At 35.6% G+C, this 19,508-nt stretch overlaps 1 protein-coding gene across 2 annotated transcripts in view; it reads right to left on the reverse strand.

Moving 5' to 3' along the window:
- Nucleotides 1-718: 718 nt before the first annotated feature.
- NCAPG (non-SMC condensin I complex subunit G) overlaps nt 719-19,508 on the reverse strand; it is a 28,924-nt gene continuing 10,134 nt past the window's right edge. Inside the window, exons 8-21 of one of the 2 annotated variants that reach the window (XM_085059264.1) lie at nt 17,732-17,872; nt 16,618-16,741; nt 15,760-15,849; nt 15,426-15,605; nt 14,856-14,966; nt 12,637-12,756; nt 10,920-11,156; nt 10,403-10,584; nt 7,562-7,736; nt 6,970-7,131; nt 5,984-6,155; nt 4,890-4,946; nt 4,364-4,442; nt 719-3,548 (exon numbers count right to left, since the gene is read on the reverse strand). In XM_085059264.1, coding sequence (XP_084915390.1) covers nt 3,422-3,548; nt 4,364-4,442; nt 4,890-4,946; nt 5,984-6,155; nt 6,970-7,131; nt 7,562-7,736; nt 10,403-10,584; nt 10,920-11,156; nt 12,637-12,756; nt 14,856-14,966; nt 15,426-15,605; nt 15,760-15,849; nt 16,618-16,741; nt 17,732-17,872 — 1,957 coding nt within the window. In that variant the 3' untranslated portion in view covers nt 719-3,421. Of the gene's footprint in view, nt 3,549-4,363; nt 4,443-4,889; nt 4,977-5,983; nt 6,156-6,969; nt 7,132-7,561; nt 7,737-10,402; nt 10,585-10,919; nt 11,157-12,636; nt 12,757-14,855; nt 14,967-15,425; nt 15,606-15,759; nt 15,850-16,617; nt 16,742-17,731; nt 17,873-19,508 lie in introns of both variants that reach the window. The other variant, XM_085059263.1, reaches the window with a different exon arrangement.

The raw sequence follows: 19,508 nt of genomic DNA on the forward strand, positions 1-19,508 counted from the left end.
ATTATGTTTAGCGCGGCTTAGAAGGTCTTTATGTATCTCAACTATTTAATACTCATAGATTCTGTGGGACAAGAAAACCAAAAGAATTAAACTTCCCAGGGCAGAGGCACTGAACTTGGCTTCAGTGGAGCCCCAGCAAAGCACAAAGATCAGTAAGGAGTCAGGTGGGACATAAGAGTCTTACAATGGAGCCAATGCAGCCCAAATCGTGTTTGTGTGCCCATGGGAGGAGATGCCACATGGATTTTCTGATTTCAAAGACCCAGTAAGTACCAGAACCCTTCTGGTTTGGACATGTCTCCCTCTGCTCCAAGCAGGAGCCTGTTTTTGTAAACTATTATTACTATTCCTTTGAACCACATCGAGGTTTAGCTGGCTGCTAACTCAAGAGTTTTCAGGCATAACCCAAGCTCACCAGCCCCTGCTGTCCTCAGAGATCCCATGTTTATTCCCACACTAGTTTTGTGATTCTTGTTTGGTTGCATTTTCAGTCTCTTCAGCCTACACACTAAAACCCCTACTCTTGAGAACAGGCCTTTGGCTGTTGCTCTCCAAGCTAAGTTTGACAAGTGACCATTGCTATTTTACCATTATTTAATAGGCAATCAAGTCTAAGTCTAGTGGGGTTCATGTTTGACACTATTGTGTTTAGCCAGCAAAAAGAGGAAGGATGCACAGTAATCGGTCCAGAGCAACAAAGAGGCCATTTTAAAATTAATTAGAATATTTTAGGGATTAAAATTTTATTCCTTAATTAAACAGCCAGAAGTTAGATACTTTCAATACATAGAATTAAAGTAAAAAACAGCATTATTTTAGCTAGAAGGAGTAATGCATACCAAGGTTTTTTTCACTGCAAGCCACGATACCTCCAGGCTTGGGTCCTTGTCACCTCTGGATGTATTCTTGCTACCAAGTGACTTTCCCAGAAAGACAGCTGCAGATCTTTAAACCTTGATTAACACTAATAGTGAACTTTGAAAGAGAGAGCACACATCTGATCGTCCCACCCTGCAATTATGTAGCCACCCCTACTGAAAAGGTATTTTATAAGATCACATCAAATTTTGTATTACATGGAAAACCCTTCCCTTTACAGGGAGTTGAGCAGGCAGTATGTCCAGAGGGGCTGGAAATTCAGTGCCAGTTGCTGATCAGGTTTCTGGCCTGAAAGGATCACAGGATAAGTGAGGCATAAAAGGACATCAGGAAGGTCCATAGTTGTACACAGTGCTCAAAAGCAGCCTGCTGTGAGTACTTCACACCTAGTTCTGCCTTAAAAACTCCCAGGAGAGAACGTGCACAGCCTCTGTTCAGGCACTCTGTTCCAGCAGTTCTCAACTTGTTCCACTGCCTTTTGCACCTTCTGTTCTGGTCTGAGTTTCAGTTTATACCCATTGTTTTTTCATCCTCCCGTCATATGCAACAAAGAGCCCAGTTCTACCTCTTTACCAGACTCCTTGCAGGTAACTGGGGATCCTCCCAACACTCAGAGGCTGAACAAGCCCAGCTCCCTCAGCCTCTCAGGGCAGGGACTCCAGCCCCACACCAGCCCTGGGGCCTCCAGTTAGGCAAAGTCTGTTTTCTATTAACACACACCAGTGAAGCCACATCCACAGCAGAGGCACCCACAGACTGGGAGGTGACTTGAGGGAAACCTCATCTTTTCAGTCCAGCATTCCTAAGAGATGCCAGAGACAGAACCTGCCTATGTGGCAAGGCACAACAGCAAGAAGGCAAAACTAAAGTCTTAAATTTATTCAGGAAGGTATTCCCAGAGCCCTTTTTAGATTTTTATTGCTCCTGCTTTGCCTTGAAACTCATTTTAAGAAAAAATAAGAATGGACTACCACCAGTTGTTGAAAATGTAGAAGGGCTTAAGAAGCAAACCACTGAAAAGGGAGGATGAGAGAATTTGTAACTTAAATTTAGAAAACCCCACTAAAGCCCCAGGGAAGCTCTGACTTAGAACTGAGAAAAACAACTATATCCTTTTCGCATTTCATCTATGTTCAGGGAGCATTCAAGGGGACAGAGAGCATCTCTGATCTAAAATGGCTGCATGGTACAAATACTCACTACAACACAATTTGGGGATTTGAAAAGTTACCAAAAAAGGAAGGTCAAGACCTCGAAATTGTGTTTAAAATTACAAAAATAATTCATCACAGTTACAGAAGCTTCTGAGTAGAGCAAATAATAGCAGAAAACTGTGTTGTGGCATTTTGCAGTTTGACAAGTTTCCAACAAAAACTGCTAAGGATGAAAAGCAACACAATGCTGTCTGCTTCCTAAATGCAAGCTTGGAAATAGCATACCAGTTTGGGCATTACACTTCAGGAATACTACATTTCACTTGTGTCCCTAAGTCACTTCCTAGAATTACAAAGATCATTTACAGCATGTTTACTGTTTGAAATACAAGTTCCTTAGAAAGCTGCATTTGGCATCAAGAGTTGAGATGTGCATGTTGAGGAATTGAGTGAGTTTGCTCCGACTGCTCCAAAATGACCCCATTGCAACATGGACATGACTGACCAGGTGTTTCCTCTCGAGTGAATCTGCTCAGCCAGCAGCCACTGTGTTCAGCTTAATCTACTGCCTGTACAACTCCTGACCATTCCTAGAAGTTTTGAACTTCAGAGCTACAAAAAAATAACAGCTGGATACTACTTTAAAAAGACACAACACTGACCTTAGAGGATTTAATTTTTAGCCCCTTCTGTATTTAAATATTTAAATACCTTACCTGATTTAATTGTGTACCACAAATTATTTTATGCTTTTCTAAAAGCACATCACTGATTCTATATACCAAGGTCAGCATTGGTAAGACTTTCAGTTTGGTTTGTAAAATCAGTTACTCAGTTTTACCACTCTGACATTGTTTAATAAAGTGGACACCCACCTGCAAGAAGCAGAATTTGTAATTAAGATCAACTCTATTTTACATTAACATGAACAGTAAATATATGCATCTGCTGACCAGATTTTATTGTTTTAAAACCTTTAAAAAATGAAGAAACTGGGTGTCATAAAAGCAGGTATATTCAAAATTGCTGGCATCACAAGCAACCACTCTCTGCTAATGTTAAATATCAAAACAGCTTTCACTATGGAATACATAGCACCAACAGCAATTTTTACTTGCAGGTAAGACACATCCTTCTTTATAAGGTAAAAGAAAAATATCTAAATTTTGTTCAGGTAATGTTTTAATTGTTTTTATTACATGAATGAGTGACTTCATATCAGGAAATTAATTGAAGCATCTATTTAAAAAAAAACTAGTCTACAAGTGTAGAATTATAAATGATAATTCATATAAAAGGAGTTAAATATGACTAGCAAGAAAAAAAAAAATCTTATTTTCAAGTCTGATGTTAACTACCAGTGTTGACAAAGGCACCTTCTTTTGTCTTCACTTATCCATTTCCTCATCCAACAGTCTTGAAAGATTCATTCGAGTCTTCTCCAGTGCCAAAGTTTTTGCTCGTCTTTGAGGCCTTGTACTTGACACTGGGACCGATTCTGGAATTTGATCACAACTGAAACACAGAATATTTAAGAGTAAGGTAAGAAAGACTAAGCAAACTGAAAAGCTTTTACATTAACAAACTTGAAACATGGTCTTAAATCGCAAAAATACTTCTTACCAATTATAAACTTACTATTTTTTGAGAATATATTGGTGTTTTCAAAGTGATATAGCAGGATCAGTAAAGATAACCAAGTGATAAGCAGTTGCAAAACACCCCCAAATTAGGTGGAATCAAAGCAAACACAGCAAACAGGCAAATGGGAGAGACTGACCCTGGACACAATAAAGTCCACAATAAATTAATTACTTGCTTAAGAAAGAGTGAGCCCAGCTGAAAATTGCAAAGATAAAGTTGCTTTAATGCTTATATACAACAAGATCATAAGGGAAGAGATCCATTGCTATTCACTTCTCAGTCATTTCCAGAAGCAAATCAACTACATATTGGACAACAAACAACAAAATTTTGGAGGGGGAAAAAGGAATTTAAATTTAAAAAACTGACACTTCCACAGAACAGATTAAGCAGCAAAGCTAATTGGAAGAAGAGCACTAACGTAAACCAAAAACCTGACTTTTTTCAACTAGAATATCTGTTGACTAAACACAAAACACGTACGTTAAAAAAAGGTTACAAGCTCCGTGACAAAACCTGCCACTGTTTCAAAAGTACCAGTTCAAAGAAACTTTTTTCTTAAATATTTATCTATTTTTTAGGAACAGAGGATCTCAAACACACAAGTTTTGGAAAGAAAAACATTTGAATTTCCTTGCTAGAACAAACATAATGGTTTTCATGATGGGAGACAAGGATTTATTTACCTTTCATTACCACGTTTTACACTTGTACCAGTTTTTCTTCTGCTCACAGACCTCACTTCTGCTGCCGCTTTTTGCTGTCCTAAGTAAAAAAAAAAGGCTCTTTTCATATCTTGGTTCAATTTTTTTTCTTAAAGTATTTTTACATCTATCTTTCTTCAGTGTTTGACATTACATTAAAACACAGAAATACACAATCAGCACAGATAGAATGTGATCACAAAACAAAACCAACAAAAAATCTCCCACAATTTTCCACTTCTCCCAGAAGCACCTGTACATTACTGTCAATGGGTGTGGCTGGGTTATCTACAATCCTGGAGTCAAGTCTTTTTAATTTTTTTTAAATCCATGTTACTGGGAGAGGCTAACAGCACAAAAATTTCCACAGAGCAAACTGGTTTAATATTGTAACAAATAAAATTGTAGAAAGTACAATAGAATATCAATAGCTTTCCCATCCGTACATTCACAAAAAGTTAGTATGAAATTATTTTATTAAAAACAACTAATGTTGTAGCCACTGTACCTTTGCCAGCTTTACTTCTTGTAGATCTTAATTTTGCATTTTTTTTAACTTCATTAACTGGAGTACGAAGAGCATCTTTATTATTTTCTAGTAAACAGAATAGCACATGCAGAAGTCATAAATTAAAAGTTAATTATCTTAACTACCAGTGTTTTAAATCTTGGCTGTTATATTAAAAAGCCACACAACTGAACCCCACTTTTTCTTTAAACCAGAAACTAGATAATAAGGCCAACAGGAAGCTTAAAATGTCACTCAACTATAACTCCACCCCAACAAAGGGCAATCCTATATAAACTATTCCTGACAACTGTTTAGCCCCTTCCACTATGCTAGAAGCCAAGCAGGAGGGACAGAAGATCAGCTTGTCTGAACAGGGATCTCCTTGTGGAGCTTGAGAGGGAAAAGGAACTGTAAGATCTCTGACAGCAAGGTCAGGCTTTGCAGAAAAGTGGCAGAGCTGTGGTTCATACTTGCATCGAGAAGGCTCAAAAGGCCAAAGTTAAGTTAAAATTGAACCTGGTTAGTATTTTGTAAGATAGTAAAGAAGGACTTTAGAAAGTATGGTAAAAGCAGGAGGAGGTCCAAAAAAAAAAAACCACTGGACAAACACTTGCTGAAGATGGTCAGTCACCTAACAGGAACAGAGAAAAAGCAGAGCCATTCAGTGCTTTATTTGCCTGATTCTTTAATATTACTGATGGACCTCAGGCTGCCCAGTCCCCTGAATCAGAGGACCATGAGTGCAGGAGTAGTGATTTTTTCATTTGAGGACACTGAAATTGGAAGGGACCTCTAACAGCTCAATGTCCATAAGCTGAACATGAGCCAGCAGTGGCATCCTGGCTTGTACCAGAGACTTTGTGGCCATCAGGACCAGGGCAATGACCATTCCCCTGTACTCAGACTGAGGTGCTGGAATGAGTCCAGAGAAGGGCAATGGAGCTGCAGAAGGGCCAGAAGTACAAGTGTTACGAGAAGCAGCTGAGGGAGCTGGGGGTGTCTCCCAAGTCCTATTGCTTCTTATTTTCATAACATCTAAACAATTGACTGAACTGCACACCTGCTACTGCACTACACCTCTCCTGAATTACCTTCTTCATTGTGAACAGTATTTTCAGACAATGTGATGTCACTTTCCTGCGGCCTTTCAGAGACACCTGTTTCCTCAGTTCTTTCGGAGCAGTTTCTGCCCACATTAGGACGTTTGGTCAATTTCATCTGGAGCTTCTCAATAGCTTTTTGACACGGTTTATCTTCTACTTTCTGAAGAACAGACATTTAATGTTAAATGCTACTTAAATTTACAACTATTTATTTTATCTGTTAAATTTGACTACTAATAGGATTAGTCGAAATTACTGTACAAAGGACACAATGTGTGACATGAAAGTGACCAGTCAAGCTGAAAGGAGAAACATTTTCTCTATCAATACTAGGAACTAAAATCCTAATTTCTTTCATCTTTTTTTTAAAGGAAAACTGAAAAATATTAAAGCAACTGGACTTGGAGTACAGCTACCTCTGGATGATATGCCCATGGTGGATTCAGCATTCTTTTCCACATTTCTATATACCATTCTGTTCGTGTGACACACTTCCAAATTGTTTTTCCACATTAATAAAAGTACCAAGGTAAAACTCCTGTAATCCCTTCCCACCTCATCTTAAATCAAGCACTCTTTCATGTTGCCTAATGATCTTCCCATTATATCATAAGTTTAAGTGTAAAATTTCAGCTGTTAATAATTAACTAAAGATAAGCCCCTGAACTGCAAGACTTAATATTGGATTTTAACTTCAAAAAAAGTAACTACACTGCAGTTATCAAAAGAACTCACTGTACTGCAATGTATCAAGTTGGGCACACTGTTTCATGCTGGTTATACTGTCTATAGTTTATGCAGTGATATCAGCTCAGATTTTTGTAAATGACTCAAAAATTAATTTTCAAAGACTGGTTAAAAGAGAAATTCCAGTCATATCGTCATAGTAAACAAAAAGCACTTCATTTTTTAGCGTATCGAATACTAGATTGCTAATGATCAAAAAAGTAAGAACCATGCTATTCATGTACTACCTCTTGAATCTCATTGAGCAACACCAGAAGGTTCTCTGTAGAAGAACTACTGAGTTCTAGTGAATTTAAAGCTTTTGCATAAATACGGACGTCTGGTACAGTTGGGTCTGCCAGGATTTCATTGCAAATTTTCATGGCTAAAGTATCATGCACTGTTAACTCCTGCAAAGGAAAGAAATTAGATATCATTTTGCTGGGAACTATTTACGAGAGACAGCAGTGAGAACAATCTGATTTAAACAGTTGGCTAATTTTACAGAGCAAACGTTTTCCTAAAATGCACTTTTTTCAGTACATACACCCATTTTTATAAATACCTTTCATAATATAAACAATTAGCCATGTGCAAGTTCCCACTAGCATTTTTTAATTGTAAGAAGAAGGGGAAATTGAAGGGGGGATAGAAAAGGGAAGGAAAAGGGGGAGGAAAGTGTCAAGCTAAAAGACTTCGCTACCTGAACAGTTGCTCAATTAATCCAACTGCTGACACTGGGAATGTCAGAGAGGCCCAGACAGGTAGCAGTAAGCAAAGAGGGGGGACAGTTCTTCATCTGTCAGAAGTACTATTTTCCTACAGTTTAACACATTGTACCTGGTAGTCCTGAGACTTCTTGGACTGACATTTCAGTCCACTTGGTCTGGTCAAGTCCACTAACAGTTCAGAAACATTACTGATATCTACTTCAGCCAAAGGTGATGTTGCAGGAGCATTTAACAGTGTTTGCAGAGTTGGAAGATAAGCTTCTTCAAAGCACTCCTGGTTAGATCTGTTTCAGTGAAGTCAAATATTAGTAGCATATGAGACAAAATCAAGTTTTCTCTTCCATGGTGGAAGTTTAATGACCCATTACATCAATCAAAGCAAAGTGGGACCAGCCAAACTTGGTAGCAGCAAAATCAAGATATATCAAAACTGTTTCATAGAACCAGTTAGAATTTTAGCATATGGTAATTCAAGCAAGTTTGAAGTAACACATCCTTCCTCTGAAGCATCTGAACACTCATCCTTACTACTGAAAACCCAACTGATATATAGTCATACTCTATCTTGAGGGACAAGAGAATAGATTTACATAAATACATTTCTCTAAATTGTTTTCATAGATTAATCTTGTTTTCTGCTTATTCCTCCTTTCTGCTAGCATTTTTTTTTACTTTTCATTGTAGAAGAAAGCAAGGAAACCTGGCAAAAAAGTATGCAGTGGTTAACAGGATTTTTGGAAGGAATACTCGTGCTTTTTTCTCAGAAGAGTTTGTAACTACTGCCAAGCAAGCCTAAAAATCATGTTTCACTTGGTTCTGCAGCAAGTTGTCTGTAAGTGTGGTTCCACCAGATTTGTCAAAACAATTTAACAAGTAAGATGTCAAAAAGTACAAGGTACTAGTTGAAGTGAAGCTTTGCTCTTTCTGATATTTGTATTAACTTCCTATTTGAACCCACATAGCTACAAGAGAAAACTAAGAAAGCAAATAATTTTTTTAAAAGCAGATTATTTACTGCTGGATTACAGAGCCAAACCAGCTGACAAAAACACCTTTTGAGCAGCACAACTGGCTACAAAAGAACCAAAGCAAGAATTCTCTCTTTCAGCAGCTTTAAGGCTTTAGATTGGCTCAAGAATAACTGAAGTATCATTCAGATTATTTCCTGTAAATTAAAAAAAACACCTCTAATAACATATAGGCACAAGGCAGAAGTTTCTCCTCTTAGGCTGCGTGAGAGTTTAATACCCTATAGAAGACATTCCATGAATAAAAATTGTTCACTGGTTACAGGACCTTATCCCTGTTATAGCATGTCATACCACACTTCCAACATGAAAGATTAATTTAAAAAGTCAGGATCAACATTTTTTCCTCAGAGTTCAAACATTTCATTTCATACAGTAAGCCACTTGATTCTATCTGTGACCAGATGGAGAGATTAACAGAGCAGTACCCAGAAAACAAATGGAATTTTAAAATTCAATGAGAAATCAGTATCAAAATTTAGGTATGAACCTCAGCCAAATTCCATTTATTACCCAAATTCTCCTTTACTGAATGGCAACTTCGCGGACAAGTTCTGAATTACACATGGTATTTAATAATTCACTTCTAATAATACAGTATCAGTAACGTAAATTACTCAACTTAAAATGGACCATTTGTGATCCAGGATGCAGATAATGTTTTGAGACAAAAAATAAATGAGATTTCCTAAATAAACAGAGATTCTCAATCAATGACCCAGACTATGATTTAGGATTTTTTTCTCCACAAATGCCCCTGATTTTTGCTTAACGCATACACCATGTTATTTTTTCAAGAAAAAGATCATCTATGAGGTGCCACAAGAAGTTGCCTCATTTGCAAATTACCTGGAAGTACACAGGATTACTCAGGTGGGCAATTACTAGAACTCATAAAAAAAAATAAAATTCACAGCATCAGAAGATTACATTCACAGTGTTCATCACATTCATCAGTGTTAAATGCTTAAATTCATTATGCATTATCAGATATGCTGGAAACACATGAAATCAGTTTTTCTGTTACTTTCATATGAATTTAAGTAGGGAAATCCCCATTCTATAAGAAACTGGGTATTTTTCTTTGGTTTTTTTCTGACAGCAGCAAAAATACACTGCTTGGGGGTTTTTTTGCCTCTTCAGGACAGCTCCCCTTTGTACTACTCTTAATGTGGCAATGTATAGGCCACAAAAATTTAATCCAATTTGGTTTGAAAAACAGATAAGATAACATGAAATATACCTATATTCAAACTTCACCATAAAAAGGTAGATAAATACTCAGTTCATCGTAACTCGATAAAACTACTAATAGCTACTGAAAAGTAAGTTAAATATTTTTCTGACAGCAGGTAAAAGGACATGAGAATTGCTATTAAAGCTCTTGTTTCCTTACCTAAGCTCTCTACCTCCTTTGTCCACCACCAAAATAAACAGATTTGAATTTGCTATGAATTTAAATTGGAGTTCAAAAACAAAACAAAAACAAACCCCAAACCACAACCCACCAGCCTGCTGCTTTGATAACTGCTGGGCACTGATTATTTTCCTTTGAAGCATTTCTGCAAGCTACTCTTTAGTGACACTTCAAAGCCTACCTGTAGTGCTCAACAGCATAAATAAGTAAAGCACATCTTTTTAAATTAACTTTATTCAATATCTTTGAGAACAGTTTCAATTATAGGCAAAAGAAAAAAAAAATCTGGAAAGCCACAGGGGTAAAAGGGAATTAATGGAAAGTCTTCAGAATGGTCACAGGTTGAGATTATGTACCTTCAAAAGCAATAGGCATAGGAGGCTGAATTAGATGTCTCAGTCTAATATGCATTTGTGCCATTTCTACTTGTGCAAGACCAAAAACAGGTTCCTAAAGCTGCTAGATCAATGTATATTTTCATATAACAAATTACAAAGACCATTACCTATTTGCATAAGCAAATAAAGGGAAGAAAACTCCCAGACAGTGTCGAAGCCGAGTATCCTCTTCAGTCATGGGATTATACCATAGCAAAACAAGACGAGAAAGGAGCTTGGCACTGATCAGCCTCCCAGAGAACATCAGTTTGGCAATGCCTTCTGCAGCTTCTGTCCTAAGTTCTGAATACTGAAGAAGGAACTCATTATATACAAGACACCAACCACAAAGTTTTTCACTAATACTTTATTGTAATAGCCTATATCCTAGCTTACCAATCAATTCTCTACATTCGCTTATTTACACCTGCACAGAATGCAAAGCAGCTCAAGAGTAACGTTAAGTCTGTACCAGTGACAAACTTGTAGTCAATTTCTAGGATAGATATTTTAATATTAGACCATTAATTTCAATTCTTATCACATAATATTCACATGCAACCTAATGGGATGATAAGCCATCTGCAAAAATAATTTTAAAAATATTACAAACAAAACTGAGGCAAATTTTACACTATTCCTTACCTCACTGTCTAAGAAACCAGAAAGAAGCTTCAGAAGGTTGTGAACTGTGGCAGTCTCCTCTTGGTCTTCTATTGCTTCACTTTGATCCTCACCATCTTCAGTTCTAGTGTGTACACTTTCACTTTGAGATTCATTGCCTCTTCTGGTTTTAAAAGGCTCAGTTCCAAACAGCATTAGTTGATCAAAGATTGCCTTTAAAGCACTAAGCTTTATCTGTATGTTATCTATTTGTAAAACCTAGATTTAAAAAAGAAAATAAATAAACCATCTTCTGGTAGGCCACCAATCTTGAAATTCAGTATAGTAAGATTTTTCCTTTAATAAGACTAATTATTTTGGGAAACTTTTTATAATACTTGAACCAATTTTCAGACTTCAGGAAGGTGTGATACAAATTTAAACCTGAATTTATAATACCATCTGGAAAATAATTTATCATGTCATCTATGCCATTTGCACTACATAAAATCAAATTAATTTCACCCACAGAGTAAGCATCCATGTGTGAGATGTAATTTTATTGTGCAGCCTGTAAACAGACACTGGACAAAGTCTGTTTGCCTGTGGTAGCTCCAGAGTGTTAGGCATTACAGAAATATAGCTCAATGAAAGTATAGCTTAATTAAAACCAATATGTAAAAAGACAACAGGGACCAAGAAAGTAATAAAAATCAAAGTTACATAGGTTACTATATGTATTATAGTTCAAATTAGCATGCAAGTAAAATCATACATCATGGGTTAGCCCAGAGATTCTACATCTGTTTAACCCAACACTCTGCTTCTGATAGCGGCCTATGCAGAGATTGTAGGGTTTAGTACCTGCAGAAATAAATACTTAACTCAAAAATTTAAGTTACTAAAGTAACTGAAATCCTCCCTAAACAAACTTTTTTTTTTTTAATGTGACATACTCAAAGGCAAATTATAAACAATAGTAAATGCTAACTTTTAGGAACCCAAAGTTCTCCTGTGACTGACAGCTCTACCATTTTGTCTGAGCCAAGAGTATCAGCTCAACACCTGCTGTCATTTCTCAAGTGAACACACCTGAACACAATCTTTAAAAAGCACAATGGCCACCCACACTTCCCTCAAAGCCAGGGTCAAAAATGTTAACAAGTGTCACATTTGATACAATTAGCTTGGTATCAGAATATTCCCCACAAGGATGGGAACTGTGGGTATTACAGCATCCAACATGCTTCATATCCACGGATGTTTGACTGTGCTATTGTTTGTCAGTTTGAACATTGCTTTATCTGCTACTTAACAACTCTTCCTTAATCCATAAACAAATCCATAATTCCAAATTTAACTCAGACACCCAAGACCACAGGTAAGTACGTAACAGAAATATGAAAACCATCAGACACATTTTTAGTTTGGTTTCCCAAGGAAGGCTCAGAAAATCCTACAGCTCTTTTCTGTATTGAGTAACATAAATAACTGACAGATTTCACCTAGGTTTGGAAGAGATAGTCTGTAAAATTTCAAGACAACAAGTGACCTTACAAAGGAAAAACATGCTACTACCAAGATAAATTGAATCTTATGACACATCAGAAAAATCTACTTGAAACCACACTCTCCAGATCTTCAGAAAATCAGGAATGACTGGCTCTCAAATAATATTACTATGTATGATAGTTTGTTATAGATACAAAAATAGATTTAAGTCAAAGACCATAATTTCATTTCTGATCAGGAATTTTACCTGTAACAGCAATGGAAGTTGTTGTTGGGCAAGTTCTTTGTTCTGAAGAGTACAGCAACCCAAACACAGGACTGCCATATTTCTCACAGCTGGCTGGACATTAGTTATGCCTGGAAGTATCTGAAAACAATAATATTGGACTTTATAGATAAAATACATAAATTCAAAATTAAAAACTGACTACTAAAAAATGCTTACCCTGAAATTAAAAATAATTTAGTTTGATACAGGATTGGAAAACGGCAACTACCAATACTCTGTTTATCTAGATATAAAGAGAAGCAGATTGAGTATGTTGTTTGAAATCAGCAACGAAATAATGGCAAAAGTCACATGAGTGTTTTGCTTTGTATTTGTTTTAAACAATTTTTTTTTCAAACAAAATGGATCACTCTGGAAAATAAAAAAAACCCAACACACAACAACAAGCCTACACAATTCTTCATAAAAGACATTAACATTCTTGCAGAGAAAGAATAACCAGTTCCAAGTTACAAAATACGGATACCACTTTGATGTACTTGAAACAGCTTTGAGAGGACAATTGTAAAAATCCACACAAAAGAAAAGCCAGACTAGGTACAGTATGAACAATACAATGGCATCATTTTATATTTTTGCATTTACTAAAGAGTTCAAGTTCAAAAAAAAAAACCAAGTAAGCCCCAAATCGCTTAATATGTGAAAATCCAGCAGGAACATCAATACAAAAGCAGGATCTTCGAGAAGGAAAAGTGGAATAAACAACAAATATGAAAATTACAGAAACACCAAATGAAAAGCTGTCTGAAATACACAACGCTAATTAGGATTTCTAAGAATACTTCTATACATCTGAAAGAAATTAGGTGTGGTCTCACTATATTTAAGCAATTTTCTTTGCCGGCTGAATTCTAAGAATGCCCTTTCTGAGGTCATCCAGTCCATCATCTCCTTATCTAAAGATCAAATCCAAATTACATTAACAGACTAAATAGATACTTCCTTAGAATTCTTGTCAGGGTCTCAAGAATTTGCAGCTGAGAGACACCAGAACTAAGAAGCTGTTCCTATGTACCTAATAATTCCATATATTTTTCTTGAACTTGCTCAGTTTTCCTTGAAATTTGTCCAAGTGTTCACCATGCACATACACATCCTGCAACAAGGAATTCCACAGATTACAGCTTAGGTGAACAAGTGACTCATTTCATTTGTTCTGAGCTTGCTAGGTGGATATGTTTGCTTGGTGATCAACAAATGCTCACTTTCTCTCATGTCTTACATCTTCCCCCTCTCAGGCCCCTACCCTTCAGTCCTCTCCACGTTATGAAGAGAGAACCTATTCAGACACTCTTCAATAGCATCCATTTCATTCTTTTCCTTGCTGCCCTTCTCTCGACTACTTCCAATATAAACTTCAAGTATAAGCTTTCTAAATAGACGGGATAAGAATGGTACAGAATATTCTGACATGAATGCACCATTCATACGATGGCATATTAATTTTTTCCTTTTTTTTTTCCATACACTCAGTAACAGTTAAAAGTTTGTGACATTTAGGAAAAAAATCCTTTGTTTCCTCAATGGAAAATAGGAGGTATATCTTATAGACTACAAGAGCCCAATAATGCCACTGTCTTATTTCTCACTGAAATATTTCAAAAAAATATTTTGCTCTTCAAAGGTCCTAAAAAAACAGAGGCAGGATGAAGGGAAAAAATTCCATGTACAACAATTTCGTTGTACATGGAAAAAAAGAAAAGTCTATGTGAGTTCCAGTCTTTCCAAGATAAAAAGCTTTTGACGACAAACAACAAACAAATAACAAAGCCAAAACAAAGCAAACAAACAACACCCTTAAAAGTTCTCTATTAGAGCTCTCAGAACTTTAGCTGATAGAAAGTCCAAGTAATTAAGGACAGTAAGCAGATATCTAAGCACCCCACTTGGCACAGTGTAATTCAGCCCTGTCCAACACTGCCACACATTTGTCAAATATTCATCATATTCCTCTTGTATTTTAGGATCTCTCTGCCACAACCAGTTCTGACACAGGAGCTCAGAACAGCATTATGTGTATGCACCTTGCAAACACTAGGGTCTGGGAAGGCTTAAAAGCACCAAACACAGCAAAGTCATTGTCAAATAATCACAAACACTCCTGGAAGCACCCAAGGGTCAGCTTTGATGTATCCATTTTCATTATAATGTAAATATTCTTTTATATTCCTACATACCAGAGATTGAATTATTTCATTAATGGTCGGACTGATTCCTTTAGACAGTGGCATGATCTTCAGAAGCTCATTACACATGATCAGACACTTCAACAGTGTTTCAGGATCATTCTTCAAGTTGGTTAAGGAAAAGAGAAAAACATTGTGAGTACAAATGGTGGCTATAAGAATGGGGCCATGAATCACAATTTTTCTCTACCCAAATAAATGTCTTCTGTCCACTACACATTTGTTGTGCACAAATATTAATCATCAGCTGTCTATAAACTATTATTAAAATATATTTTTTCATGTTTTCAGTTAGTTAAGCGTAAAAGGAGTAAGAACAAAACCCTCTTAGAATTCTTTAATTATTCAAAGACAAAAGAACAGTTTAACTGCAACTCATTTTTTGCTAGAGCATATACCATTAGCTTCTATACTTGCAGAAGGAGAATACTAATACCATAAATGTTTGGTTTCAATTTTAAAAATGTATTTGAGACAAGGCCAAGCTCCACTTTATTTTAAAACTAAGAATAAATGTTAAAACATAACCAGCGCTTAGGAAAACAGGAAGGGAAGAGACACCTTCTCCACAGGCATTTCTTTAATTTCAGCTTGCTCTGCCGCTTTTATCAGATCGGTTTTTGTGTGTTCCAATTCAGCTATTTGGTTTTTTAATACTGATGCTCTATTAAAATCCTGAAGAGTAATGCATTCTTCCAAAGCTTGTTTTGCTTCAAAAAGTTTCACTTTTATTTCAGCCAACTGAAATACAAAGTAAAAAGAATATTAATATAATAACCTCTGTGGTATTAGCCAACAATATACTATTGACACTAGCCACTAATAACCTGCTATATGAAACTCTAGATGTATAAGCTTAAAAAAGTTTTTTTTTTATTAACCAAAATCTGCTCACCTTAAGCTCCCGCCTTCTTATTTCAGCAGCATCAACAGGCTGGACAACTGCAACAATTGGCTCACGAACTTCTGATATAATTTCTGCAATCTATTGTTACAAATGGTATATTAGAGCCATTAATTGCAGTTCAGATATATACTAAGTATTTGATCTTTCCAAATTTAAAATGCTATCCTTCTGAAAAAGTACTGCACATCTGTGCAGTTTCTCATAACAGCTTGCTTCCTGCAAATAAACCCTCAATTTGACAACAGATAATGTGACCATGAGCCTGGTGTTTTCTCCCATTCAGCTGGGTAAGCAAGGAACAAGAAGACCTTTAGTACCTATCTGAGCTTACAGAAGGGAAGAGAAATATGAAACCTGGAAATCTACATCATCCTCACTTTGAATGTTTTAGTCAAAATACTTTGCCTCTAATGATAAAGTATTCTGGAACAGGCTACTGAAGTGTAACACTTTCCTAGTTTTAGGATTGCATTTACAGCACCAGTCAAATCTCTAAACATAAAGGTCTCTAGAAAACCACAAAATGCAGCTATGATTAAAAAAAAACCAAACCAACAAACCAACCAAAAAAGACCCCAAAAGACCAAAAACACAAAAAACTCACAAACAAATGAAAACAAAACAAAAAAAAACCAAAACAAAAAAAAAAACCTCCAAGCAAAAATAACAAAAAAAAAAAAAAGAAAACAAACAAACAAACCACCACCACAAAAATACCCCAAAAAACCTCATGGGGAGGGAGACAATATTTAAATACTGATATTTCTTTTATATTGCTTCATAAAGGCTGTTTGATTTATGAGGAAAGCAGAGACTAGAAAACAATAAGCTTTTACAATTACTTACAATTTGAATCCTTCTGTCCTCATCCTTAACAATACTGAGCAATCTTTCAACAAGCAGAGGTATAAGTGCTGCTGAAGTTGAAGGTAAAATAAGAACCTTTTGTAAAATAACTAACAGATGCTTTCTGCATTAGAGAAAAAGAGAAACCAAACAAACAATGTTTGCTTATTCAAGAAAATGGAAGACATAAGAGTTACTATCCTACCAACCTGGAGATAGTGTGATGAAGACTTTATAATACAGTAAGAAAGAAACTTTTCTCCATAGCTACATTAACTGCCATATTTATCTTCTCACTTAGCAATGTTTGTCTTTTCCTGATTTTGCCTGGTTTTTGATTAGAAAATACAGATTTTTTCAATCAGCTGTCACTACAGTCCAAAGAAAAGTCATACCAGCAGAAAACAGTGAGTATCAATACTGGAAAATAGAAATTATACTGCTTTCATAGAAATTATCTGATTGAAAACTGAAAAAAAAAAATACAAATTAAACTGTCCTGCCAGTCTGGCAAACACTGACACATTCCACTGAGAGTTCAAAATTACTGCTGTGTTTATATTATCATTACTGCAATTTTTCACAAAATGCCTAAGATGGTATGAATTTCCAAATTCATTTGCTCTTCCTACTTCACACCAAAAGGCTGTTCAAATTATAAGAATGACTCTGTTAACACAGTTCAATTTCACCTGACATCTAAAATATTTAGAGCCTTTTAGGCCTTAGCAGACTATAGCTTAAAAACATATGAAAAAAGAGGCTACTTGCCTCTGTTGTGAAGCAATTTTTCTCCTTTTATTTTTTATATACTATGTTCCAAATAAACAGTCTTGTAATTTCATAATCTCAATAATACTTTATGAAAACAACTGAACTTGTTCTCACCAAACAATGTTGCATCTGCATTAAAACTTATTTTTCCATAAAAGTAAGCAATGTTTGGCACAGTTTTGGGACCAATTCCTTTAAAGAATTAAGCTTTGTATTCCAGCTAGCATTAGAACTGTATTTCGTTTGTTTGATCAGATTATTTTCCCAACAGAGGTTCTATACCTGTCCTCAGGCATGAGTGTCATAAGCTTAGCAACACAAATCTGATATTTAAGTTTACCTTCCTCCCTCTTCCATGGTATCCATGCAGCCTATGATTAGAATCAGTTGCTGGCCTATAAATTCTTTTGTCATCAGGTTTTCAAAACAATTAAAGTCTTCTTTTTGTTCTTCACTAAGAACTGGCATATTTTGAAGATAACTGAATCCAAACAGAACAGATATAATTACATTCAGATTCACTGTCGGACAGTAATAAGTAAATAAACACACCCAAAACAAATCCAAATATCTACTCTTCCCCCAGCTCCAGTAAAAAATACCACCACTTTCTTGTCCTGTATAAACAAGTACTTATGTTAGTTACAAACCTTAAAAATTAATGCTTGTGTTCTTTTCATGGATTAATGTTTCCAGAAAGTTATTTATACCAAATAATGTGCAGTTTCAAAATAACGCACTTCAATTAAAAAAAAAATCTCTTTTGTGAATGTAATACAATATAAAACATAAAATGACAAATAATCCTTTTACGTGTGATTGCAGTTCTGTAAAAATGTGTAAAGGTAACATCTTAGAAAAAAATGTATAGATGTACCATTTTTCTTATTATTTTCTGCATATTTAGGTACTACGTATTTTTTACAAGTTCAGAATTTTCTACTGCCTACAAAACAAAGTATAAGGAAAGCACGAAGTGTACAGTGAATGCTTAATCTGATCAAATATGTCATCACAGAATAACAAGCTGTTGTCAGATACACTCAGCCTTTTAGCATGAAAAGAGTTTGCTCCATTTATTTTTCTAGACTCAATTGTTCTTTTATCAAAATTTTATCTATCAGTGAGAGTTATGCATGTTCAGAAAATCTGGACTGAAACATATAATGTACAAAATTCAATACGGAATGCATTGTTACAAAATATAATTCAAATATTGACATGAGCTGTGAAAAAGATGCTTTTTTCTACCACAGCTTTGTAGCTGCTTTTCAGCAACACCTTGCTATTTTTAGCAAATTTTAAAAATTTCTTCAAATTTAGGACAAAAAAAGCTTTGCATGTAACTACTATTTAAAAACATCTGAAATGAAAATGTAAGTGTTTCTAACAATTTAATAATGATGTTGCCTGCACCAGGTAACAGCAAATAAATGAAGTTTGCAATCCTGCTTTTTTTTTGTAAGTACCAATGAATTGCATGTTCTTGCTCCTGCTAACCAACACCCTCACAGTGCACTGCACAATTGTACACTGTACTCCAGAGAACTGGAGAATTGCAAATCTTATCTGAAACAACTGGTGGCACAGCTCAACAATGAAGGGTTTAACAATGAAGGGTTTAATGAAGGGTTTAAGGTTGATACCGTAAGCAATTATTAGCAATTAATCTTAGTCTCACCCTGAAGAGGAATGTATTTGAAGACACTTTGAGTAAGACTGGATGGAAAGAGAATAAATGTTCTCTGGAAGAACAATTTTTTGGAAAACAAATGTTTTATGGACTGTTTAATTATGAATGAATAAATTTACACCCACCAGAATGGATATACATTTCAAAACTAAGGAAGCACAACTTCTTCATTTACTAAATGTTTATGAAATATGTTAACACATTCCACTTTGAGAAGTAACAATGACCACTGTAATCACTACCAGTACACTACACTCAGTACAGTGAGAAAAAAATATGCATACTTTTAATTGGAAACATCTATCAACACTGCATTTTTTGTAGATCTGATTTATAATCATTTCAAGAAGATTCACTGTTTTACAGATACATCAGTTAAGATTTCACAGCATTATCCATGCTCAAAAGCAAACTCTGTTCAAAA

The sequence above is a fragment of the Lichenostomus cassidix genome, chromosome 4 (genome assembly GCF_008360975.1).
Source record: "Lichenostomus cassidix isolate B80296 chromosome 4, HeHo_3.0, whole genome shotgun sequence".
NCBI classification, from domain to species: Eukaryota; Metazoa; Chordata; class Aves; order Passeriformes; family Meliphagidae; genus Lichenostomus; species Lichenostomus cassidix.